We start from the raw sequence: 24,794 nt of genomic DNA, 5'->3' as shown, positions 1-24,794 counted from the left end.
CAAGGGGGTTTTCACAGTAACTTCACTGCAGTGTTAATGTAAGCCTACTTGTGACACTAAAAAATAAACTTTAACTTAAAACCACAAATAAAACAGATTGTCTGGTCACTCTGGGAGTTTGCTGAGGGTAAATTGGCTGCCAGGTTTCCCACATTAATAGCAGCGGCCTCACTTCAAGGATTACTTCATAGCGTGTAAAAGGCCGTAATCGGCGCTCTAAAAACGCAAGGCTTTTTTTCCTGGTCAGTCTCCAGCTCATGTGTCGCAGCCAGATTAGCGTTATCAAGGCAGAAAACTGGCGGGCCGGAGTTACCATGGCAGCAGCAGCAAGAGGAGGGACACGATCGATAAGGAGGCCCCACCCCGTCGGAATTACCATGATAACGGCACGTGGAGCGGGGGGGCGGAGTTGGTTTACGCTTGCGCAGACACAGGGTGCGAGGTGCTGAAGGCACACGAGCGATGGGGCAGGAGAGACAATGAGGGGGCGGGGCCGGAGGCGTGCCATCGAAACGTGATTGGGGGCGCGCGAGCGGAGGTTAGGGGCGGGGGCGCCGTTACCATGGCAGCCAAGCAGGGACGGGGGGGGGCGAGGCTGTCCACTCGGCCCGCTTCGCCGGGGTTATCATGGCTGCGGAACGTGAGGAGGCGCACGTCACAGAGAATTGGGGCGCCGCGTGGAGTTGATGGAGGGGGCGGGCCCGTGCGGTTGTTACCATGGCAGCAGTGAGGCGCGTGCGAGCGGAGTGCTGGGGCGGTGCAGCAAGTTGAGAGGAGGGGGCGGGTAAAATGGTTGCCATGGCAGCGAGGGGGCGGGGCGCGCATTACCTAGCAGCGGGGGGGAGGGGGCGGGGCTGGCGGATAGGTCCGCCCCACTGTGGTTACCATGGCAGCGGCGGCTGGCGGCCCTGTGCTGAGGGAGCTTGGAGGCAGGCGCGGCTTCCAAATGGAGATAACCCAGTGAAAGGCAGCTCCAGTGCGAGTGGTGCACTCACCACCCCTCCCCACCCCACCCGCAACCCCTTATCTGTCTATTAACCAAAAAAACCCCACAGGCATGGCGGATCAGGACAACTCATCGTCCGTAAGTCTCAACTTTTTTATTTATAAAATTAGAAAGAAACCCATCCTGAATGTGGTCCATACAGAATGTGCTGATATGTGTCCCCCCCGCTTCCCTGTCTCTCTCCTCAGGACCTGATCACCGGCTCTGCACTGTTATCACAGCCAGCCTGGTGAAATATAATGGTCATGATGTGGAGATGCCGGCGTTGGACTGGGGTAAACCCAGCAAGAAGTCTGACAACACCTGGCGTTGTCAGACTTCTTACTACGAAATATGATGGTGACAAACTTGTGGGACGTACATGTCTTTGAGACTGTAGCGCCTCTCGCCCCAGGCAGCGGTCGCTGCTTTGCTGCTGGATCCAACTTCATTTTAAATTGCTGCTTTTAAACTTTATACACGAGAGAGAGAGAGGAAAAGGACAAGGTGTAAACTTAACAAGCACCTGCTTTTGCCTGCATTGTTGCTGCTGTCAGGGGAAATGTGTCTCCCTTTTTGTGATATGGAAGATATATATTTATTGTGACCATTAACTACACAGATCAACCACTTTTTCTTTCTGGTTTTTGGTTTCTCCGTTCCTTTGAAAAAGTTGTGTCTTGGGGCAAAAGTTAGAGATCTGAGCTAGTTGCTGGGCTGAAGTTTGCGTTAGTGCAATATGCCAAGTGGAGAAAAGTTGAATTCCACTGCACTTTCTGTCATGTTCAATTTGACGTACGCTTTTACAAATTTTATGAATGAAGCATATTTCTTGAGGGTGGGAGCGGGCTGTAATGGAAATTGCTGCATTAGGGTGGCTTGTATTCAACTTTGCACATGTTACATGTTCTTCAACAGAGGAACATAGGAGCAGGAAATACGAGCTTGTTCCAACGTTCAGATACGATCATGGCTAATCTTCTACATCAACGTCATTTTCCTGCACCCTCCCCATGTCCCTTCATATCTTTAATATGTAGAAATCTATTGGTCTCAAACATCAAATTGTCCCTTCAAGTTACTGCATACTTTTAAAATAATTTGGTTTATTCCCTTTATAGTTCAAGCCTAACGTCTAAGGCACTGTTAAAATGCATTGTAATAGTGTTGAAGTTTGCGTTGCTTCTCAAGTTTACTCTGTGGTTTGGTTGCATTTTACAGGCTAAGCCCTTTGTCGGGGAGATCAAAAGTGGGCTGAAACCGTCCATGAAGATGAGCATCACTGGGATGGTTCATTCACACCCCAACAGGTAGAGTGAGCTGGAACACCTCTTTCAAACGTGACCCTGGACTTGGGTAATTCTCATTACTGGTGTCCTGCAAGTCAGCTTTGCTGTATAAATAGTGCACTGTGTGTATTCCATACATTGTTTGTTAATCATTGCAGTCCCAGAAAGAGCCTTGCCTTATCACACAGTTCCACACAAAGGAGTGGATATGTGGTTGGTTTGGGCAACAAATGTTTAACCATTTAAAAACTAAACTGTTTTGTAAAAGGGCACAGTAAAAGGAGTTGAAAACAAGAATGTTATTCATAATGTATTTAGCCTGTTATAGTTAGAGAGCAGAAATAATTGCAATGTTGTCACAAAGCCTAAGTCTAGAAATATACTATGAAGTGATGTAAGCAGCAATACATTATACGCAGATACATGCACACAAACATACTTTGCTTCTTGTCTTGTGAATAATTTTAGTTGGCTCCTTTAATGGGTCTGATTTATGAGGCCAGTTACTTGGAATCCCACAGCTTGCTCCAAGTCTCAGAGGACCTCGGCAGGAATGTTTTCAGGGCAACAAACTTTGAAGCATGTTAGAGGTCATTATTTAACAAGCACAGATATTCTACTTTATACAGTTTGAAACCATTGTCCCCGTCAGTATTTTACTGGCTTTGGGATGTTCAACTGCCATATGGGGGGAAACAGGGTAAATACTGGTAGTCTCATTTGTGAGCACTCCATGGCCCACAGAGGGTTCACCCAACTTTGTGGCCACCCCTGCAGCTACAGAGGGTGCTGTCCGCCCTCTCCAATCACCAGGGATCTGACATGGCAGGAAAGAAAGCTTACTTTGTCTTTAGGGCACTTTGTCGTGATGGGGCTCTCTCCTTCTCCTTGCAGCCTTAGTAATGGCCACCTCTTAACAGAGCCACTGCATCCCCAATAGAATGGTGGTCCCAGTGGTTGCATCTTCATTTCCCACTGCCAGTAAAACATCATCCAGGATCTCAACACCCATTCACATGGCCTTTTTTTCCAAGTTTTATTTATTTACTAGTGTCACAAGTAGGCTAACATTAATACTGCCACGAAGTTACTGTGAAATTCCCCAGTCGACACACTCCGGCACCTGCTCAAGTACACTGAGGGAGAATTTAGCATGACCAATGTACGTAACCAGCACATCTTTCGGACTCTGTGAGGAAACCGGAGCACCCGAAGGAAACCCATGAAGTCACAGGGAGAACATGCAAACTTCACACAGACAGTGACCCAAACCAGGATTTGAACGCAGGTCCTGGCGCTGTGAGGCAGCAGTGCTAACCACTGTGCCACTGTGTCAACTGGTGCCTGTAGCGGGGCTGCTTACCTTCTGAGAATATCCAGCCCTTTGTTTTACCCTTATCGCAGATAATGAGAAGGTTACAAAATAAATAGTAAAGAGCTACAAAAAGATATTACAAAAAGAAACTTGCAAGGGTATCAATTATAGATTATTGATCATTGAACCCTACAGTGCAGAAAGAGGCCCTTCAGCCCATGAGTCTGCACCAACCATAATCCCACCCAGGCCCTACCCACTAACCCCTCTAACCTATGCATCTGAGAACACTAACGGGCAATTTTAGCATGGCCAATCAATGGAGGGGGAGGGGGGATGCGGAGGAGCAGGGGGAGGGGTGGAGGGGGAGAGGTGGAGGGAGAGCAGGAAGGGTGAGCGGGAGATGGGGAGCAGGAGAGGGAGAGCAGACAAAGCATACTGTTCATACAGTACATAGGGGAGTAGGAAAGGAGAGAGTGCAGAATGTAGTGTTATGGTCACAGCTAGGGTGCAGAGAAAGATCAACTTAGCATATGGAGGTCCATTCAAATTGGCAGCAAGGAAGAAGCTGTACTTGAGTCGTTTGGTACGTGACCTCAGATTTTTGTATCTTTCATGAACTTCATTGAATTTTTAAAAAAAGAAGACGTGACTAAATTAGCTGAAGGAGTAATGTTTATGTATGTAATTTAAGTGGACTCCCAAAAGCTATTTGAAAATGTCCTTCTGAAAAAAATCTAATCTAAAGTTGAAACTTATGGAATTAAAGTCAAATTATTGACATAGTTATGAAAACGGCTCAATGGCTGGAAACAAAGGTGGGATAATTCACAGGGTATGATTAATTGTGTCCCACTGGCATCCAAGTTGGAATCACAATTGTTCACCATGTAGTAAACAATGATAATGATAGAGCCGCATATTTATATCTTCCAGATAGATGGCATTGTAAGCACTGTGGATAGAAGCATAGAATTACATGATACTCCCTGTACCCCTCCCTCTCCCTGTCCTGCTTCCCCCTCCCGCTTTCCTTCCATCCTCCCTGCTTCCCACTCCTTCCACCCTCCCCTTCCCCCCTCCCCCTACCCCTCTCCTCTCTCCCCGACCCCTCCCCTTCCCCCTTCCCCCCTCCCCCTTTCCTCCCTCCCCCCTCCCTTGTGGCAAAGGGGACAAAGGGGCAAACCCCGAAAGCTAGTGGCGTTTACTACCAAATAATCCTGTTGGACTTTAACCTGGTGTTGTCAGTCTTCTTACTGTGTTTACCCCAGTCCAACGCCGGCATCTCCACATCATGTCAGCGACACAAAGCCAAGGTTATACCATACCTGGAGTACTTGAGCAGGTGTAGGCACCACACTTTAGAAAGGACGTATTGGCCTTGGAGGGAGTGCAGCATATGTTTACCAAATAACACTTGGACTCCAAAGGTTAAATTATGAGGAGAAATTACACAACCTATGTATTCCCTGGAATTTACGGTTAGGAGGATATTTTAAATCCAAGTTTAAGATGTTAAGGGAACTGATAGAATCATAAAATTCCTACAGTGAGGAAGAAGACCATTCAGCCCATTAAGCCTGTACTGACAACAATCCCACCCAGGCCTGATCCCCGTAATCCCATGTTTTTACCCTATTAATCCCCTTGACACTAAGGGCAGTTTGCCATGGCCAGTCACCTAATCCACTAGACTGTGGGAGGAAAACAAAGCAGATACTGGGAGAAGATGCAAACTCCACCTGAGGCCGGAATTGAACCAGGATCTCTGCTGGGTGGAGTTGATAAAAAAACTAATTCTGCTGATTGAGGAGTCTAAGGATTCATAGTCTCAAAGATTAGAGCCAATCTTTTCAGGAGTGAAATTAGGAACACTTATACAAAGAAAGGGCAGTAAAGTTTTAGATCTTGCTTCTGCACATTGCAGTTTATGCTCAGTCAATTGTTGATTTTAAAACTAAAGTAAAATTTATTCATTAGTCACATGATTCACACTGTAATGAAGTTACTGTGAAAATCTCCTAGCTGCCACACTCCGGTGCCTGTTTGGGTACGCTGAGAGAGAAGTTAGCACGGTCAATGCGCCTAACCTGCACATTTTTGGACTGTGGGAGGAAACCAGAGCACCTGGACGAAACCCACACAGACATGGGGAGAATGTGCAAACTCCACACAGACAGTGACCCAAGCCGGAAATTGAACCCAGTCCCTGGCGCTGTGAGGCAGCATTGCTAACCACTGTGCCACCGTGCTATCCAATGATGAATGTTACTATGAATAAGATGAATGTTAACGAAAGTATTAAGGGATGTGGGGCAACGCAGGGTCTACAGAATTAGATCACAGATCAGCTATCAATTAGATCACAGATCTCATTGGCTGGCAAAGCAGAAATGATGGGCCAACTGACCTATTCCTGTTCATATGTTCTGCAAGATTGGGCCTTGGGTGAGGAGAGCCTTATCCTCAAAATTGCATACAGTTCAGTGGCTGATGTGGAGAGGGAAGGTTGTTGAGGGTTTGTTGGAGGAACCTTGATGAGATTAGCTCCAGAGGAATTAGCTTTGGGGATGGGAATGAGGTCAATGGAGAAAAAGGTCGGTGAACAAGACAGGATTCTTAGCTTGAGGCAGAGAGAGACTCTGAACCAGCCCAGTAGAAAAAGGAGAGCTGAAGTGGCAAAAGATATGAGAAGCAGTGGTGAGTAGGGCTAGTACAATTAGTTAGGATAGAGAAGGAGAACGTATCAGGTACTGAGGATCTAGTCCAATTGTCATCAGACATCTACATACATGTGTTTTCAACAAAGGTCACTAGATTGAACCAAAACGAATAGACAACAAAAAATTCAAAGAAAATCTAAGAGGTCAACAGCGTTCACATGTGAGATCAGAGTTCTTGGCACAGGAAGAATGAGCATTCCCCATTCTTTAGTAAACATGCCATAGTTTACTTTCTCATGGCTCTGGGGAAGATGATAGGTCATAGCAAGAAAGCACAACATTCCCAAGGCTTAATCACCAACTATTTATGTGCTGGTGATTCATCTTTGGTCAAAAATATATGAATCCTATACTTCTCCTCATCTACAATTATGCTGTTTTGCAACAGTAGCAGCACAAGTTCTCAACAACCACAGATTAAATATGCCAACACATTACAGAAAACAGTTACATTAATTCTTGAGCCTTTTCTGTATCGTGCATAACAAATGCAAACTTTGGGTGGGATTTTATGACCTTGGTTGGGCGAGACTTGTAAAATCCCACCTGAGGCCAACCAAGAATTCTGTTCTGCGAGCCTCGCCCTGGGCAAGGCGGCAAAATTCCGCACTTTTGTCTTGTCAGTCTTCTATAAGATAATGGCCATTACCCGACTGATTTACATTGAATAAAAAAAAATGCTGGCAGAATATAGAAGATAAGCAAAGACCTACATAAATCTCGATGCAGCTTGTTTGCAATTTTGGATCTCTTGATGAGAAAGAAAGAGCAATACTTTTTGATGTATTACTTTGCTGTTCCAGTACTTGAAATTGCAAAGTTGGGGAAAGATATAGAACTGAAAAATTAAGTTAAGGCAATTTATCACCTTCCATGAATTTTTTCTCAAAGCATTCCTTTTAAAAATAACTGACCAGACTACAACCAATATCCCTTTGTCCCTTTGCTGTGACATGATTCCCCGGGTAACCTCTTAGTACAATGTTCACGTAGCCTTTGTTTGTATATCTTCATTGTCATAAATGGCCAACAGAGCCCGAGTGATTCCTATCCCCACCTGATAGCTAATACATGGTTTTCCAGCAGGCAGGAACATAATAGTGTTCAACAGTGAGAGCCCTGGCTTATTCTTATTACTAAAGAGGCTGATTATGGTGGCATTAACACTGACCTTGCTGAATTTGGCAAACTCCGCACAGTTGAGGATTTCTGTTTTTGTTTTGGCTGGCTGGTCACTGAATTAAAAAAAATACATTTTGAGCCAGTGGGTGAGTGTTTCCCATCAACTTCATTAAGAAAATTAAATGGGTTTTAGAAACTTATTTCAGGCTCCATGATAGGTGGTGTCCCGAAGCCAATGTCTTCATAATAGAAGAAGAAACAAACCATCCGTTATGTTGGGCTGCAGTTCTAATGTCTCAGCATCTTCTGCCCGATCCTCAGTCTTTCCATCTCAGAATTAGTGAGTTCAGTAATGAACTCTTTTCCACCCAAAACAGCGACAAACACTATTTTTTAAAAATTGTGCAGCAGTTCCCAAGTAGAAGACTTTTAAAACTTCCCTATAAATCCATAGAGTAAGCTTGTTTACCCCTGAGTATAGAAGATTAAAAGCTGGTAGGAATTTAACTGAAAAATTTTTAACAGTTGATAGGAGAGGAAGAAACTTTTTTTTCCAAAAAAGTATAATTTATTCAAAAAAATATATATAAGTACATTCCAAAGAATTTCCAATTGGGCATTTCAGAAAGTGCAGTAATACTCAACTTTGATTTGATTTATTATTGTCACATGTACCAGCATACAGTGAAAAGTATTGTTTCTTGCACACTATACAGTTAAGGCATACCATACATAGAGAAGGAAAGGAGAGGGTGCAGAATGTAGTGTTACAGAATATAGTTTTAAAAGCATAGGATGAGAGTAAAAGATAGAATTACGGGCACAGCTCTGTCCCGGTAGCATGTTGCACACTGAGATGCCTGAATACAGTTGCACTACACTGATATTTACAATATACAGTCCATGTCAAACATGAGGTTTGAAAGGTTCTACAAATTTACCAGCCCCTTGGTGCACCAAGGCAAAAGGCCTTAACACAATGGCCTTTCCGCATTGAGCCTTTTTGGTGGCTGCTCCACGTTTTAATGCATTTCTCGGCACGTAGTCCCTGACGTGGAATATGCCAATGCACAACACTCAGTTTTGGACAACTCTTTGCACTGGAGTGTAGTATCCATATCCTTATGCCTTTCTTTTCAGTCAGCTCCCAATGCAGAACATATAACCTTCTCCCCGGTATGTGCCACCGGTAAGGGCGTGTATAAATGCATGAGCAGCAGAGTTAAAGACCTATCCCATTTTTCAGAGAATTCTGGCAGCCTTAGAATCATAGAAACCCTACAGTGCAGAAGGAGGCCATTGAGCCCATCAAGTCTGCACTGACCACAATCCCACCTCGGCCCTATACCCGTAATCCCATAAATTTATCCTAGTTTGTCCCCCTGACACTAAGGGGCAATTGAGCGTGGTCAATCCACCTAACCTGCACACCTTTGGACTCTGGGAAGAAACCGGAGTACCTGGAGGAAACCCACGCAGATGCAGGGAAAACATGCAGACTCCACACAGACAGTGACCCAAGCCACAAATCAAACAAGGGTCTCTGGCGCTATGAGGCAGCAGTGCTAATTATTGTGCCACCGTGCCGCCCTTACCATAGTTAGGCCCTCATTACTATGGAAATCATGTACAGACTCTCAAATTCCAGGATATATCAACATCCTGTGCCAATGAAGAATTTGCTCAGCTACATAGACCCATCCACATTACCAAAAATCAAACATCACAATATGAAAAAGAGTTGGAAAACTGCAGGACAAAATCATCTCTTATTATGAACTTGAGTGTTGCATCTTTATGACAATCCCCTTCTGCAGAAAATTACTTAAGTAGTCACTTTCTATAAAAGGATATAATCTTCAGGCGGAGGGGGAGTGGACCCTAACAATGTTTTAAAGTAATTAAAAGAACGCAGAACAAACATTGGTATAAGGCCAGCTGAGATCAGTTAAGGGTTTTGAAGTAAAGTAGAATTTTCCTAAACATTCTTTTTATGAATTTATTCTTGGGATGTGAGCATCACCAAAGAACAAAGAAAATTACAGCATAGGAACAGGCCCTTCAGCCCTCCAGGCCTCAACCGACCATGCTGCCTGACTGAACTAAAACTCCCTACCCTTCCGGGGACCATATCCCTCTATTCCCATCCTATTCGTGTATTTGTCCAGACTCCCCTTAAAAGTCACGACTGTATCCGCTTTCACTACTTCCCCCGGCAGTGAGTTCCAGGCATCCACCATACTCTGTGTAAAAATATTTGCTTTGTACATCTCCTCTAAACCTTGACTCTCGCACCTTAAATCTACGCCCTCTCGTAATTGACTCTTCCACCCTGGGAAGAAGCTTCTGCCTATCCACTCTGTCCATGCCACTCATGATCTTGTAGAGTTCTATCAGGTCACCCCTCAACCTCCATCGTTCCAGTGAGAGCAAACGAAGTTTCCCCAATCTCTCCTCAAAGCTAATGCCCTCCATTCCAGGCAACATCCTGGTAAATCTTTTCTGTACCCTCTCCAAAGCCTCAATATCTTTCCGCTAGTGTGACGACCAGAATTGAACACTGTATTCCAAGTGTGGCCTCACTAAGGTTCTATAAAGCTGCAACATGACTTGCCAATTTTTAAACTCAATGCCGCGGCCAATGAAGGCAAACATGCTGTGTGTTGACTACCTTTTCCAACTGAGTTGCCATTTCCAGTGACCTGTGTACCTGTACACCCAGATCCCTCTGCCTATCAGCTCTTAAGGGTTTTGCCATTTATTGTATATTTCCTATCTGTATTAGACCTTCTAAAATGCATTACCTCACATTTGTCCAGATTAAACTCCATCTGCCATCTCTCCGCCCAAGTCTCCAACCGATCTACAACCTATACCACAAAGATCAGAATTCATTGTCTGTCATCAGTTCCTCTTGAGAAGGATTTGATTAGCTGCCACCTTGAACTGCTGCAGTCCATGTGGTGTTGGTACATCTATCGTGCTGTTTAGGAGGGAGTTCCAGGATATTGACCCCACAACGGTGAAGGAATGGTAATATGGGTTCAAGTCAGGATGGTGTGGTGATGTGGTGATGTTCCAATATGTCTGCTGCTCTTGTACTTGTAGGTGGAAGGTCATGGGTTTAGAAGGTGCTGTCAGAGGAGCCTTGGTGAATTGTTGCAGTGCATCATGTGGATTGTACACACGGCTGCCACTGCGCATCATTCGTGGAGGCAGTGACTATTGACGGTTATAGTTCAGGAGCCAGTCAAATGGCTACTTTGTCATGGACAATGTGATCTTTTGGAATTGCACTCATGCAGGTGAATGGAGAAGAATCTATCGTACACTAAGTCAATTTTGGAGCATTGTACTTTATTCAGTTGAAACGTCCAAATATTAACAATTAATTGACCCAGTCTCAAAATGCTGCAATTTCTGAAATAAAAAAGCAGTGAAGAGACAGATATGTGGCTCCTCATCTAAAAAATAGATACTGAGTGATTCAACAAAGTGGGATTATGTTGTGATAACGTGGTGCTAATTATTCCAGCATGTAGCAATTCTTCCCTTTTGGAGCACTACGTTTGGTTGTAATGAAGACTCCTGCCAACTCCCTTGAGCATCAACCTCATGGTTCCTTTTCTGTTCAAACAGCCCCCCCTCTCCCCCGCACACACACACTCTGATTCTGCATGATTTTTAAAAGGTTAGGTCACTTGGACCCAGTAATTTCTTACTTTTTCAGCTGGACTTATATCCTTTGGAGCTGACCTGAACAACCCAGTTACAATAATCAAAGAGTTTCTGAATGTTCAGTATAACTATCTGGGGAGTGGATTACAAAAGTTAAGTATTCCCTTTCTACTTCTGGAGTAGATACACATGAGGGTAACTTAAGATCCTGTCAACCAGTTGAGATGAATGTAAAAGAACAGGGGACACATTCCAGTTTTCTGGCCAATATTTATTGGCTAATAACAACAAAAACAGATTAGGTGGTCACTTATCTAACTTCTGCTTATGTGATCTTGTACTGTGCAAATTGGCTGTTTGTCAGCGTAAAAGTGATTCCGTTAGTTCTAAAGTACCTTTGGGTATTGTGAGCATGTGAAAACAAGTTTATTTCTATGTACTGGATGTGAATTAGGTTTTGTTATTCAGTATAAATTTCGAGATGAGTGTACATTTTTTGCCTGAAAGAAAACCACCTAAGATCACTGTCCATGTCAGAGGGTCAAGCTAATATTGAAATCCCCCCCTCCTTAATTGTCTTGACTTCATCATTTTCAAATGAGATTTGTAGACTGGCATCTCTATAAATCTTACCAATGATTGTGGTTAAAATCATAGATCTTCTGGGGCGGGACAATGGCACAGTGGTCAGCACTGCTGCCTCACAGTTCAATTCCGGGCTCAAGTGACTGTCTATGTGAAGTTTGCATGTTCTCCCCATGCCTATGTGAGTTTCTTCTGGGTGGTCTGGTTTCCTCCCACACTCCAAAAATGTGCAGATTAGATTAATTGGCCATGCTAAATTGCTCCTTTGTGTCGGGTGGGGGGGGGGTGCAGGTAGAGGATAAATACATGGGGTTATGGGGATAGAGGTGTGTGGGATTGTTGTTCTGTGCAGGTTTGATGGACTGAATGGCCTCTTTCTGCACTATGGGGATTCAATGACTTCCATCTGCACAGTACTAAGCTTCCAATGGTAGCTACCTATACAGCACAAAAAAAAAGCAAAGAAATAGGGAGGGTGCCCATGCTATGTCCTGCACCAGGAATAACTTATCATTTTTCTGACTTGACTAACCGACACTCCCTACACTTCAGCATTGAATCCAACACTCTTAATCTATTTTACTTCTCCAAATGTTTCCTGAGAATATCTCTCTTCAATCAAGCTTTTGTTCATGTCTCTTCACTCTCAATAACAGTTTAGTTCCTTCGGCACTTCATTCTCCTTTCTTGCCGCAGAAGGCTGTGGAGGCCGGGTCATTGAATGTCTTTAAGACAGAGATGGATAGGTGCTTGATTGATAAGGGGATCAAGGGTTATGGGGAAAAGGCAGGAGAATGGGAATGAGAAAAATATCAGCCATGATTGAATGGTGGAGCAAAGTCGATAAGCTGAGTGGCCTAATTCTGCTCCGATGTCTTTTGGTCTTCTCTGAAACACCTGAGCAAATTTTATCTACATTTAAAAGAATGCTATTTAAATGTAGGTTATTGTTGCTACTGACGCAGTGAAAGTCAAAGAAATCTATTGTGTACCTATTTGTAGAATACGCAAGGCTGAATGAAGCTTTATCAAACGTTAGTTGGGCCTCAGCTGGAATATTGTGTTCTGTTCCAGGCATTACACAGTTGGAAGGATGGAGAGGGTACAGAAAAGATTGATGAGAATGAGAATAACTAAATAGGCTGTGGTTCTTCTTATAGCAGAGAAAGTTGAGAAGAGATTAGACAGGGATTCTAAGAATCGTGAATAGATTTGATCGAGTAAATAAGGAACTGTTTCCAGAAACAGGACAGTTGATAATCAAAGGACAAATATTTAAGATGATTAGCAAAAGAACCATTGGTGACATAAGGGAAATATTTATGCAGAGAATTATTGTGATCCAGAATGCACTGTCTCCACAGGTAGAAGCAGAATTTTCAAAAAGGAATTGGTAAAAGCTTGTAAGGAAAATAACTTGTTAAGAGCTAACACCAGCATGATGGGGACTGAATAATCCTCTTCTGTGCTGCATCATTCTATGATTACTTTCAAATTAAAATTTTCATCCAACTTGATGTTAAAGTTACGCTATTAGCATACATCAATATCCAGCTCATGATTCCAGAGAATCACAGAAACAAGCCACTTTTGGTTTTAACAGATCGCAGAATTCGACCCACATTGTCTCTGCTAGCTTTCCAAATGAGCAACACATCCACTGCCTTCTCCCCATTAACCCTGTGTATCTTTCCTGTTCAGATAATCCAGTTCCCTCTTGAATGTTTCAATGGAACCTGCCTTTACCATACTCTTGGGCAGCACATTACACATCTTCTTCACTCGCAATGTGAAAAAGTTTCTCCTCATATCTCCATTACTTTTTTTGCCAATTGCCCTCTTGTTCTTGATCCTTCCAGCAGTAGGAACAGTTTATCTCTGTCTACTCTGTCCATTATATAACCCTTATAGAACCATAGAATCCTTATTGTGTAGAAAGGATCCATTCAGCCAATCAAGTCGGTAGTGACTCTCCAAAATAGCATCTGACCCAGGCCCACCCACCGCCCTATATCCATAACACCACGCATTTACTCTGGCTAATCTACCTACGTATCTTGGGACAAGAAGGGACAATTTAGCATGGCTAATCCACCTAATCTTCATATCTTTGGCCTGTACGAGGAAACCGGAGCATCCGGAGGAAGCCCATGCAGACATGGGGAAAACGTGCAAACTCCGCACAGACAGTCACCAAAGGCCAGAATTGTACGTGGGTCCCTGGCACTGCAAGGCAGCAGTGCAAACACTGTGTCAGCTTACTGCCCCAAATCATTTGGGTATGACTTTGAATGCCCAAATCTCTTCCCAACCTTCTCTTTTCCGAGAAAAACAATCCCAATTTCTCCAATCTATGCATCTGAAGTTCCTAATCCCTGGAAATGTTCTCATGAATTTTTTGCTGTAGTCTCTTATATCTTTCCTAAAGTATGACACCCAGAACTGAACTCAATACTCCAGCCAAGGCCAAAGAAAATTTTTATACAAATTTAATATGACCTCCTTGATCTTGTACTCCATGCCCCTACTAATAAAACCTTTGGTGCTGTGTGCTTTTCCAGCTGCCTTTATCTCACACTAACGACAACAGACGAGAAAGATCCCAAGTTCTAGCCTTGTGCAAGGTTGACTAATCACAGGAGATGTTATAATTAGCTCACTGGACCTAACTAATGAAACATTTGTTCAAGATTTTCACTGACAGCAAAAGCAGGCAAAATTTTACCTGCCAGGTGAGGCCAGGATCAGGTTTGGTTCTGATATATCACAGTCGAATGCCTGCTGTCAAATTGCATGAGTAATGATCGCTGAAAATTGATGCCAATTATGGGCCAGTAATCCAACATAACTTGCTGCTTATGTCAGGAGTATAAGGAAAAAGTGATTTTGAAAACAAGGACCATCCTTTCAAATGTGACTCTTTTTTCCTGATCACGTATGGTTAATGCTTGCACTTGTGATTATCCAACAGCTTTGTACTAAGTCTCATCAGCAGCCCTTCAGAACCAGAGGCAGATGTAGGCCTCGAAGTGACTATTAACTTCCGGGATCGCTCAGTTGTACGGAATGCCAAAGTTTCAGGAAAATGGGGAAAAGAAGAGAAAATCATACCTTACTTCCCATTCGCAGCTTTGCAGCACTTCAAGGTGAGTGTCAGGTAAAACTATATAAAGCCTGTGCCGTCTTTATGTACTATCCTGAAAGCCAAGACAGGGTAGATATGCTAATTACTTTGAAGTGATTGAGCAGAAACTCAAGCTAGTGAGAGCATTAGTGGAAATTTTATTGCATCAGTTAGTATCTAGGCAAATGCATGAATATAATTTAACTCAAGAACTGTAACATTTTCTTTCTACCAACTCTGTGTATAATTAATAATGTAGTTACGTTCAAAATCAGTGATCCCTTTGTTTAGAGTCTTCAACAAGTGAGTGGCTGAAAAATCTTCAAGCTTAATCTCTCATCTATGCGGAGTTCTGGAGCCAGAACAACAGTGGGTGCAAGTTGCCTCAGTGCTCTCATAAAGAGGATAGAAACAAAATGGCCACACCTGATTGAGAATTTTTGATCTTTTATGGTTGATGTTATAGGTTAGATACTAGCCCCTAAACTCTGAGGCCTGGATTCAAATCCAGTCCTAACTGATGAGGGTGAAAGTCTGTGTTTGGGAAAAGAGCAGGGGAGTGGGATGAATTGGATAACTGTTTCAGAGTGCCAGCACAGGCAGAACGGGCTGACTGGCCTCTTTCTATACTGTAAGACTGTATGAAGTGCATGTAAGAGTGAAGAATAGGCGAGGCCGACATTGATCAGATCACAACTTGAGTACGGCATGAATTTAAATATATTTATGTTATTGTAACTCTGTAGAAGTTTGAGGTACTTGGGATATAATTGAACATAAATATCTTGGATGATATGGCAGAAATGTGCATGAAGAGAGATCAAGCATGGCTGCTTATTCACTATAACAAAGAAGAACTTTCCAATGCTAACTACACACTATTAGGCATGTGGTTAGTATAAAATAATCCTGTCACATGATCAAAAACTTGGAACTCCATCCCCAACATCATTGTGTGTGCCTACACCGAATGGACTGCAGAGCTTCAAGAAGGCAGCTCATTACCACCACCTCTGGAACAATTAGGGATGGGCAACAAATGATGACCTTGCCAGCTACGCCCACATCCCATGAATAAAAAGGCTCAATTTCTAAACAATTTTACAGTTGTTTCAAATCTTCAGACTCATCCCCACCAAAAAAATACACCCACACCTGACACTTTACTGTATCGGATTCAACTCATTTTCTGGTAATATGTGGTACCTTTGCAAGGATAAATCATTCGCAGCGCCTGTCATTAACCTCAGAACGAATCTCCTATCCACTTCTTTCCCCTTCACCAGCATCTCACATGAAGCCACTTCCAGAAAGTGACAAAAGGGAGAAGCATACATCTAAATGATTGTCCAGAACACCATTGTAAATAGCTGTCAGCACAATGAAAGCTGTAACTCCAGCTTTGGTTTCTGATACCTTAATAACTAGAGTGAAGGTTTTACTTTGTGACTTGATGCCAGATAGCAACGATTTTATACAATACACATTATTGATAGCAGACCATTTTGCTGCTTTGATTTTACTCATTGAACCAAGACATTTGTTCATTAGCGCTCAGGCCCTGAACTAAAGACTGTTGAGTTACATTTTGGAAGGAGAGGCAACATAAACAAAAGGGTACAGTTTTAAAGGTGGTCCGGGAACAAAATGACCTGCAGGGCTCACATACACAAATCCTTGAAGCTGGCAGGACAAATTGAGAAAGCTGTTTATAAAATAAACACAACCTTTGGCTTGATTAATAGAAGTGTGGAGTTCAAAAGCAGAGACTTTATACTAGACCTTTATTAATCATCAGTTAAACAGTAGCTGGAGTATTGTGTCCAATTTTGAGTGCCATATTTCAGGAAGGATGTCAAAGTCTTTGGGTCCAGAGGAGATTTCCCACAAAGATAACAAGAATGAAGACCTTCAGTTTTAAAGTGAGACTGGTGAAGCTGGAATTACTCTCCTCAGGGTACAGAATATTAAGATTTAATGGAGGTGTTCAAAATCATGAAGGGTTTTGATAGCTTAAATAAAACTGGCAACAGGGTTGGTAACCAGAGGACACAGATATAAGGACACTGATGGCTCGGTGGCACAGTGGTTAGCACTGCTGCCTCACAGCACCAAGGACCCAGGTTCGATTTTGGCCTCGGGTCACTGTCTGTGTGGAGTTTGCACTTTCTTCCCTTGTCTGCATGGGTTTCCTCTGGTTGCTCCAGTTTCCATTCCACAATCCAAAAATGTATGGAGTAGGTTGATTGACCATGCTAAATTGCCCCTTAGTGTCAGGGGATTAGCAGGGTAATTGTGTGGTTACACGTATTGTGGGTGGGATTGTAGTAGGTACAGACTAGATGGGTCAAATGGCCTCCTTCCGTACTGTAGTGATTCTATGAAAAGCAGATTTAATAGTAATTTTTAAAGTATTTATTTCAAAAGGAAATATTTGAAAGACTATGTGGAAAGAGCCGGCGAGTGAGACAAATTTGATAACTAACAGAGAGTACAAGCATGATATTCTCAATAACCACTTCCTGTGTTGTGTGATTGCACAACGTGACCTTTTAAAATATTTGATTTCAGATGGAAATCCTTTGTGAACACCAGCAGTTCCGGGTCCAGGTGGATGGACAGAGGCTATTTGATTTTGCACACCGCGTCCAACAACTACAAAAACTAACTGCTTTAAAAATTACAGGTGATGTCCGACTGACGAAAGTAGTTTGATTTTTGTGATGATAGAAGAAAAACAACTTAAGAAGCAGGTGCCTTTCCCAGCTTTTATAACTCAGTTAGGTATTTTAAAGTATAGAGACTCTCTGATCCTGCACCACTGGCTTTCCGAGCAGCAGCAGAACCTTTTGCAAACATTGGAAAAGTGTGATTTTTAAAAAACGATTAAAAATCATCAGCATTTGTTCAAGACAGTTCTGTGCAGTGAAGTTTTTCAACAATTGAATTTGACTTTTAAAGTATAGTGACAAATTGGACCTGGTTAAGAGCTTTTTCCTTTCTGCAATTAAATAGTTTGGATGTTTTGAGGTTTGTCTGCACTTGCTTTTTTGTTTATACCACACTGTGAAAAGTTAGCTGTCCTATTGCTTGAATATTGGCCAATGTGTCCTATTATTTGAAGTATGTCAAAGAGCACTTGTATGTGCAATAAAAGACATATAGACCCCACCACTTGCCTTATACCATCATTGTTTATCCCGAACAGCTACTTGATTTTGTTTTATTTATTCGCAGGACATGGGTGTTGCTGGCTGGCCAGCATTTATTGCCCATCCCTAGTTGCCTGAGGGCAGTTGAGAGTCAGCCACATTGCTGTGGCTTTGGAGTCACATGTAGACCTGACTGGGTAAGGATGGCAGATTTCCTTCCCTAAAGAACATTAATGAACCAGACAGTTTTTCCAACAATCAGCAATGGTTTCATGGTCATCAGTAGATTTTTAATTATAGACATTTATTTTTATTATTGAATTCAAATTCCATCATCTGCCATGATGGGATTCGAACCCAGGTCCCCAAAACATTAGCTGAGTTTCTGGATTAATAATAGATGCCCATTGATTTATTATTGCCACATGTATTAATATACAGTGAAAAGCATTGTTTCTTGCACACTGTACAGACAGTGCATACCATTCATAGAGAAGGAAAGGAGAGAGTGCAGAATGTAGTGTTACAGTCATAGTTAGGATGTAGAGAAAGATCAACTTAATGCGAGGTAGATCCAATCAAAAGTCTGATGGCAGCAGGGAAGAAACTGTTTTTGAGTTGGTTGGTATGTGTCCTCAGACTTTTGTATGTTCTTCCTAATGGAGAAGGTGGAAGAGAGAATGTCTGGGATGCAGGGAGGTGTCCTTGATTATGCAGCTGCTTTTCTGAGGCAGCATAAATATGGCATCGCAGGCAACGCTTCAACATTATTAGGTGAGCCAGCCATCTCAACAGCTGGAGGAACTGTTAGCACCTTGTAAATTACATACTCTTAAGCTTAATCTTCCCCCCACCCTACAGTTGATTTGAGTGCCCACTACTGCAAGCCCTCCTTACTTATCTGCTGAGCTGGACACAGTTTTAAACTTCAGAAGTGTATTTATTCCCTCATTGCAGTTAAATATGATCCATCTTAGAAACAGTGAATTGAGGTGATATGTTCCAGCTCTTTTATAGGGTGAGAGAGTGCTCCTGACCTGTTCAACTTGCCTTCCTACAAAAACCTGATGGTTACAGAATTTTAATCTCCCTAAAGCTAATTGTCTGTGTTCACACATAATTCTGAATCACCCTTTCTGTGCTGAGTTCTTTTTCATTTCCACTGATTCTATTTTTCCAAAAATATACTTCATTCACAAAATTTGTAAAAGTGCAATGCACAACAGTTCAAACTTGACCTTTTATATAAAGTGCAGTACAGATCAGTTTGCTTCAGTATGATGCATGAGGTATCTCACTACACTTACAGGGCATTTTCACAATTTGCATTTACATATCATATTAACCATTCTCTGGTGTGTCCAGCCCAAGGGCTTTGATATGGTTTCCAGCCCCTCGTTCTACTGTAGCAGGAGCAGCTTTCTCCACTGAAACCTTTATGACATCTGCCTCGAGCTATATGGTGTCCCTCAGCATGTAGCCCTGGACTGAGAATTCACCAATCCGAAAGGATTGGTCATCCACAGCTCTTTTCACTGGATGACCAGCAAAATTCAGCAGACCAAATGAGCATTTTTAACTGAGTTGGTGCATCCCTGAGAACGGCCTGTACAATAGAGAGTCCTACATTACAGAGTGCTTGGAATGAATCTTATAAAAAACTGCAACTCTTTCCATACCTTCTTTGCAAAGGCACATTCCAGAAGGAGTTGGGTGACCCCACTGTACCCTCCAGGGAAGCGCACAGATGCAGTGAGATGCTCAGCATGCAGTGATAACCAGATGGGGAGGGGCCTTCTCACCATCAGCCAAGGTGCTTGTTCAAAAGTTCTGCCAGCCACTGCCTGATGGACTTGTGGTCACAGGTGTTTTTCTGCACAAACTTTTCCACAAAATAGGTGGTATGGCAAGGGCGTTACAATCAGGACACATGTCCGCCACATTCATGCATTTATTTCTCACTCTTCGATTGATCATAACAACAGGGTTTTTTGTAACTATCAGGATGAAGATTCTTTATGGAAAGAAATCTGCCATCCTTACCTGGTCTGGCCTACTTGTGACTCCAGAGCCACAGCAATGTGGTTAACTCTCAACTGCTCTTGGGCAACTAGGCATGGGCAATAAATGTTAGCTCAGCCAGCAACGCCCATGTTGCACGAATGAAAAAACAAGGTAGTTCAATGTCTGTGCTTAACCATTCACATGCTGATTATCAAGAACCCAGTCTGACAGGCTTTCTTGAATTTAAATACAAAGGGGATTTATTGAGCTAAAATGCACTCAGGTACAGTTAAATAGATATTTAAAAAGGTAAACCCGCATTCTGACCTCCAACACACACAAGCATGCAAAATAATAAGTTTTACAATAGGCAATTAGTTTTTTTAAAGTGGCATTTTGGCCTTTTGGCTAAGATGCAAATGAGATCAAGCCATGGAGAAGGTGCAAAGACTGCTCCAATCAGCTTGGATTATGTAGATCAAGCCCCAGACAGAGGGTGAGAGCCCTGTATTGTCAGCTTGGATTGGGAATGTCTCACTTGTTGAGACTTTGAATTGGACTTTGATTGGATTAAATTGGATATAAACAAAAAAAAGTTTTTTGCCAAATTAAACTTCAGTTATAAAAGGTCAAAGAAACTCAACTGTTTGAGTCCTTCGCTGGTACCTTTTAGCTGCGGCAGATTTTTCCCATGGTGAGTTTTGGAATTTCAGTGGAGCTGAAGCCGACATAAACTGCAATTTCTGAGAGAACCTCTTCCAAACAATAATCCAGACTCTGACGGCACTGTCACTGCTCTTGCTGCTCAGTTCAAATTAATACTGGGGTGTCATGGTGGCACAGTGGTTAGCATTACTGCCTCACAACGCCAGGGACCTGGGTTCAATTCCCAGCTTGGGTCACTGTCTGTGCGGAATCTGAATATTCTCCCAGTGTCTGTGTGAGTTTCCTCCGGGTGCTCCAGTTTCCTCCTACGGTCCGGTAAACATGCGGGTTAGGTGGATTGTCCTTTAGTGTCAAGGAGACCAGCTAGGGTAAATGCATGGGGTTATGGGGATAGGGCCTGGTGGGATTGTGATCGGTACAGACCCAATGGGCCAAATGGCCTCTTTCTGCACTGTTCTACGAATACTGTCATCACTGGTATTGGCAAAGGGAGGAACAGAGATATTTCTCCCACCTTTCTCAGCAATCAATAGGGTGTGGCAAGGTTATGTAAAGATAAACATGGGTGTTCTTTGAGTACAGAATCTTTACAGTGCAGAGGGAAGCTATTTGGCACATTGAGTTTTCACTGACTTGCTGAAAGAGCATTCTACCTAATCCCGCTCCCCTGCCTTACCCATGGAACCTTGTGCATTCTTTCTTTTCAGTAAGTCGTCTCATAACACCAGGTTAAAGTCCACACCTGACGAAGGAGCAGCGCTGCAAGGGCTCAAGATTTCAGATAAACCTGTTGTACTTTAACCTAGTATTGTGAGGCTTCTTACTGTGCCTACTCCAGTCTAATGTCGGCATCTCTGTATCTTTTTGTTCAGATACAATCCAATTCCCGTTAATTTAACCTACCTCCTCCAGGAAGTTTGTTCCAGACTCCAACCACCCTCTGGGTGAAAAACATTTTCCTCATATCACTGTTACCCCGATGCCAACTATTTTGAATCTGCGCCCACTAAGGGACAAGTTAGCAAGGCCAGTCTGCCTAACCTGCACATCTTTGGGAGGACACCAGACATGGGGAAATGTGCAGTCTCCACACAGACAGTGCCCCAAAGCTGGAATTGAACCTGCATCTCTGGCACTGTGAGGCAGCCATGCTAACCAGCGTGCCACCGTGCTGCCCTGAAGTAACGCAACGAAAGCCCCTAAGTGGGAATCATGCCCCTAGACCAACAAAGCCTTGATACAATGAAAGTTGGGTTTGAGTCAGCATTTCATGATGTGTAGTGGAGGTGAGGCAAAAGCCTGGGTCCAGAACAGACAGCTTACTGTGTATTACGGCAACTCTTTATGAAGCAACAGATAAGCCACATGCTGTCTCAGTGAGTGCAACCTGAGCACAAGTCAGTAGTAACATCAAAAGTAAACTGTTGTTTAATATTAAAGTAACCTTTGGACAGTCTGTGATTAACACTGCTGCCTCTCAGCGCCAGGGATCCGGGTTTGATTCCTAGCTTGGGTCACTATCTGTGCAACATGTGCATGTTCCTCATGTCTGCGTGAGTTTTGTCTGGGTGCTCCGGTTTCCTCCCACAGTCCAAAGATGTGCAGGTTAGGTGCATTAGCCATGTTAAATTCGCCCTCAGTGTACCCAAAAAGGTACCGGAATATGGCGACTAGGGGATTTTCACAGTAACTTCATTGCACTATGAATGTAAGCCTACCTCCGACATTAATAAATAAGGTTAAACTTAAATTGACAGTCAAGCTACAGGTTGAATATTCTGTTGAATATACTTCCTACTGTACTCAGGTAGCATCATTCCTTCATTTGGGCAAAAGGTGTATTCCTTATTTGGCCCAACAAAGCATTAACACATATATATAAAATTAGGGGGTAATATATTAGCATGGATTGAGGTTTGATTAGTGTACAGTAAGCAGAGAGAAGGAATAAGCAGAACATTTTCAGGCTCCCCAGAGTGTAACTAGGTGGTACTACAAAGATAAGTGCTTGCGTGGGTCTCAGTTCAGGTAGCAACAGCAAACCCTTTTAAAACATCCTTGAATTTGACCTGAAAGGACTCTTCTATGGTTTGTGTCCCATTCATTGTTTGGGTTTTGTCCTAGAGCCATAGCTTGTCTTACACTACAGTTTATTAACTTAGGTTTTATTTTAAATCATGACCTCTTTATTACTTGTGAAACATCAATGCTCATCTATTCTTAAATCTTTTATTTTTTCTCGCACCCTTTTCTAAACACCTTAGTTAAAATTTTAGAATCCAAATTGAGAAACACCGTAGGTCTTTAATTCTCTCCTTCCTCTGGGCTTCCTATCGCCTTGGTATTAAGGGTCATTAATGAAGCAGTTAATTACTCCCCCTCCAACATTTCTTTGAACTCTTGCCTTTCCACTTTCAAATTATCCCAGCATTGCTAAAAATAATGCCTGAAGCCCACTTAGTTCCTGAAATTTTTGTCTTCTGTCAAAGACTGAAGAGGTTATCTCAATCTCACTCTCTCTCAAAGAGCCATTAGAATGTTCCTCCTCTGCTTCCGGAAGTCTTTAATGGGGAAAATGTCCCATGGCCCTTTATATGAAGGGCAGCAGTGGTGGGGAGCGAGACAGCACAGTTTGGGGGAAAACTAAGTGGAGAAAAACAAAGGAAAAGATGAAGGGATTTGTGAGGACACACACCAAGATGTGGAGATAGTAACAAAAGTGAAAGGGAGACAGGACAGTAATTGCAGAGCGGATGTTTGAAGGCTGTGATACCAATTGTAAAGCAGAGGATGAGGGAGTAGAGAATAAAGATGTAGAGGGTGAAATTGGTCTTTACTGGGAATGCAGAATGTGCAATCTTCGGTCAGCAGCCAGAATTATAACTTGTCGAATTTTCTTTTCTCTTGACTGTAAAAAGTGATATTGATGGGGTTTAAGAGGATCCTCTGGTTTCAATTTGTATGTTTCCTAGGAACAGGAGAAGATGCTTCATATAAAAGGGTTAGCAAGCTGCAAGCAATGTGGGCTCAAAAATGCCCAAGGAGCCATTCAATGCAGCTTAGAATTGCAGTTTGGACCTTGTGTGCTTTGCAGTACACAAGAAACCCTGGAAATTGTTTGATGCAGTCGGAGGTCAGGAGAAGCTTGGGGAATGGATAAGGTGTGGAAGATTGAAGAATGTTAGAGATAGGCCTCAGAAAAAACCTCAGGAGCCATTTATAGCTTCATGCAGCCAGGAGACTGGAGTTTGAGAAAACCCAGGCATTGCCAGCTTTGTGAAGCTAGCAGTCTGTAACGGAGTTGCAAGTGATCTGATTGTTGGAAGTAGAAATGTGGCTTTGTGAATCCCATGGGATGCAGTCTCAGGAGAAGTGATTGATATTAACAGATGCATTGACAGGTGAGCAGTCATTGAAGCAGTCGGGGTCAGAGCATATTTAGTGGGAAATCAGATATTCAAGAATGAGGAATTAAAATCCCTCAAAGGAGAATTTTAAAAAGATTTTGTCACTCACTATGGTCACTGGGCAGGTTACTGAGATCCATCTTGATTGCATCTGTCCTTTAATGCACAGAATATTGTGTTTGATCACAGTTCATATTTGCCTCATGTTAATGCTGAATGTTAGAATATCGATGTGGTAATTGATTTTACTTCCCTGACTTAGTGTAGTAAATTATATTCTGTTTGTTATTCTCCCTAGGGTAACTGAAATTTCAAACCTTTGGCTGCTTTAAACAAAAGTTACTGTCCCTAACCTGGTCACTGGTTGTGTGGAATTTGCACATTCTCCCCATGTCTGTGTGGGTTTCCTCCAGGTGCTCTGTTTCCTCTCAGTTCAAAGATGTGCAGGATAGGTTGATTGGCTATGCTAAATTGCCCCTTCTGGGGGACTGGCATGGTGAATATGAGAGTTACGGGGATAGGGCTTGGGTGGGATTGTTGTTGGTGCAAACTTGGGCCAAATGGCCTCCTTCTGCACTGTGGGGATGGCACAGTGGTTAGTACTGCTGCCTCACAGCGCCAGTGACGCAGGTCCGATTGCAGCTTTGGGTGACTGTCGGTGTGGAGTTTGCACATTCATCCCGGGGCTGCGTGTGTTTCCTCCAGGCCCTCTGGTTTCCTCCCACAGTCCAAAGATGTGCGGGT

The 24,794-nt window shown here is 43.0% G+C and overlaps 1 protein-coding gene across 1 annotated transcript; it reads left to right on the top strand.

Annotated features, from left to right (window-relative positions):
* The first annotated feature begins 888 nt into the window (after positions 1-888).
* On the top strand, positions 889-17,847 carry LOC145352311 (galectin-related protein A). Its single transcript, XM_080202065.1, has 4 exons — positions 889-1,084; positions 2,207-2,295; positions 14,669-14,843; positions 17,393-17,847. The coding sequence occupies exons 1-4, from the start codon at positions 1,058-1,060 to the stop codon at positions 17,534-17,536; spliced, it is 435 nt and encodes a 144-aa protein (XP_080058191.1). The 5' UTR covers positions 889-1,057; the 3' UTR covers positions 17,537-17,847.
* The last annotated feature ends 6,947 nt before the right edge of the window (positions 17,848-24,794 follow it).

Source organism: Carcharhinus amblyrhynchos, chromosome 14 (genome assembly GCF_965287045.1).
Source record: "Carcharhinus amblyrhynchos chromosome 14, sCarAmb.v2.hapA, whole genome shotgun sequence".
In the NCBI taxonomy this organism is placed as follows: Eukaryota; Metazoa; Chordata; class Chondrichthyes; order Carcharhiniformes; family Carcharhinidae; genus Carcharhinus; species Carcharhinus amblyrhynchos.
The sequence above is the reverse complement of the archived record's forward strand: the minus strand, read 5'-3'. Positions and strand labels throughout refer to the sequence as shown.

What these genes read in the sequence shown, in the direction of transcription:
- LOC145352311 (XM_080202065.1), top strand. Translation starts at nt 1,058, where the DNA reads ATGGCGGATCAGGACAACTCATCGTCC. An exon ending in ATCAGGACAACTCATCGTCC is followed by an intron (nt 1,085 to 2,206) that starts GTAAGTCTCAAC and finishes TGCATTTTACAG; the next exon opens with GCTAAGCCCTTTGTCGGGGA. An exon ending in GTTCATTCACACCCCAACAG is followed by an intron (nt 2,296 to 14,668) that starts GTAGAGTGAGCT and finishes ATTATCCAACAG; the next exon opens with CTTTGTACTAAGTCTCATCA.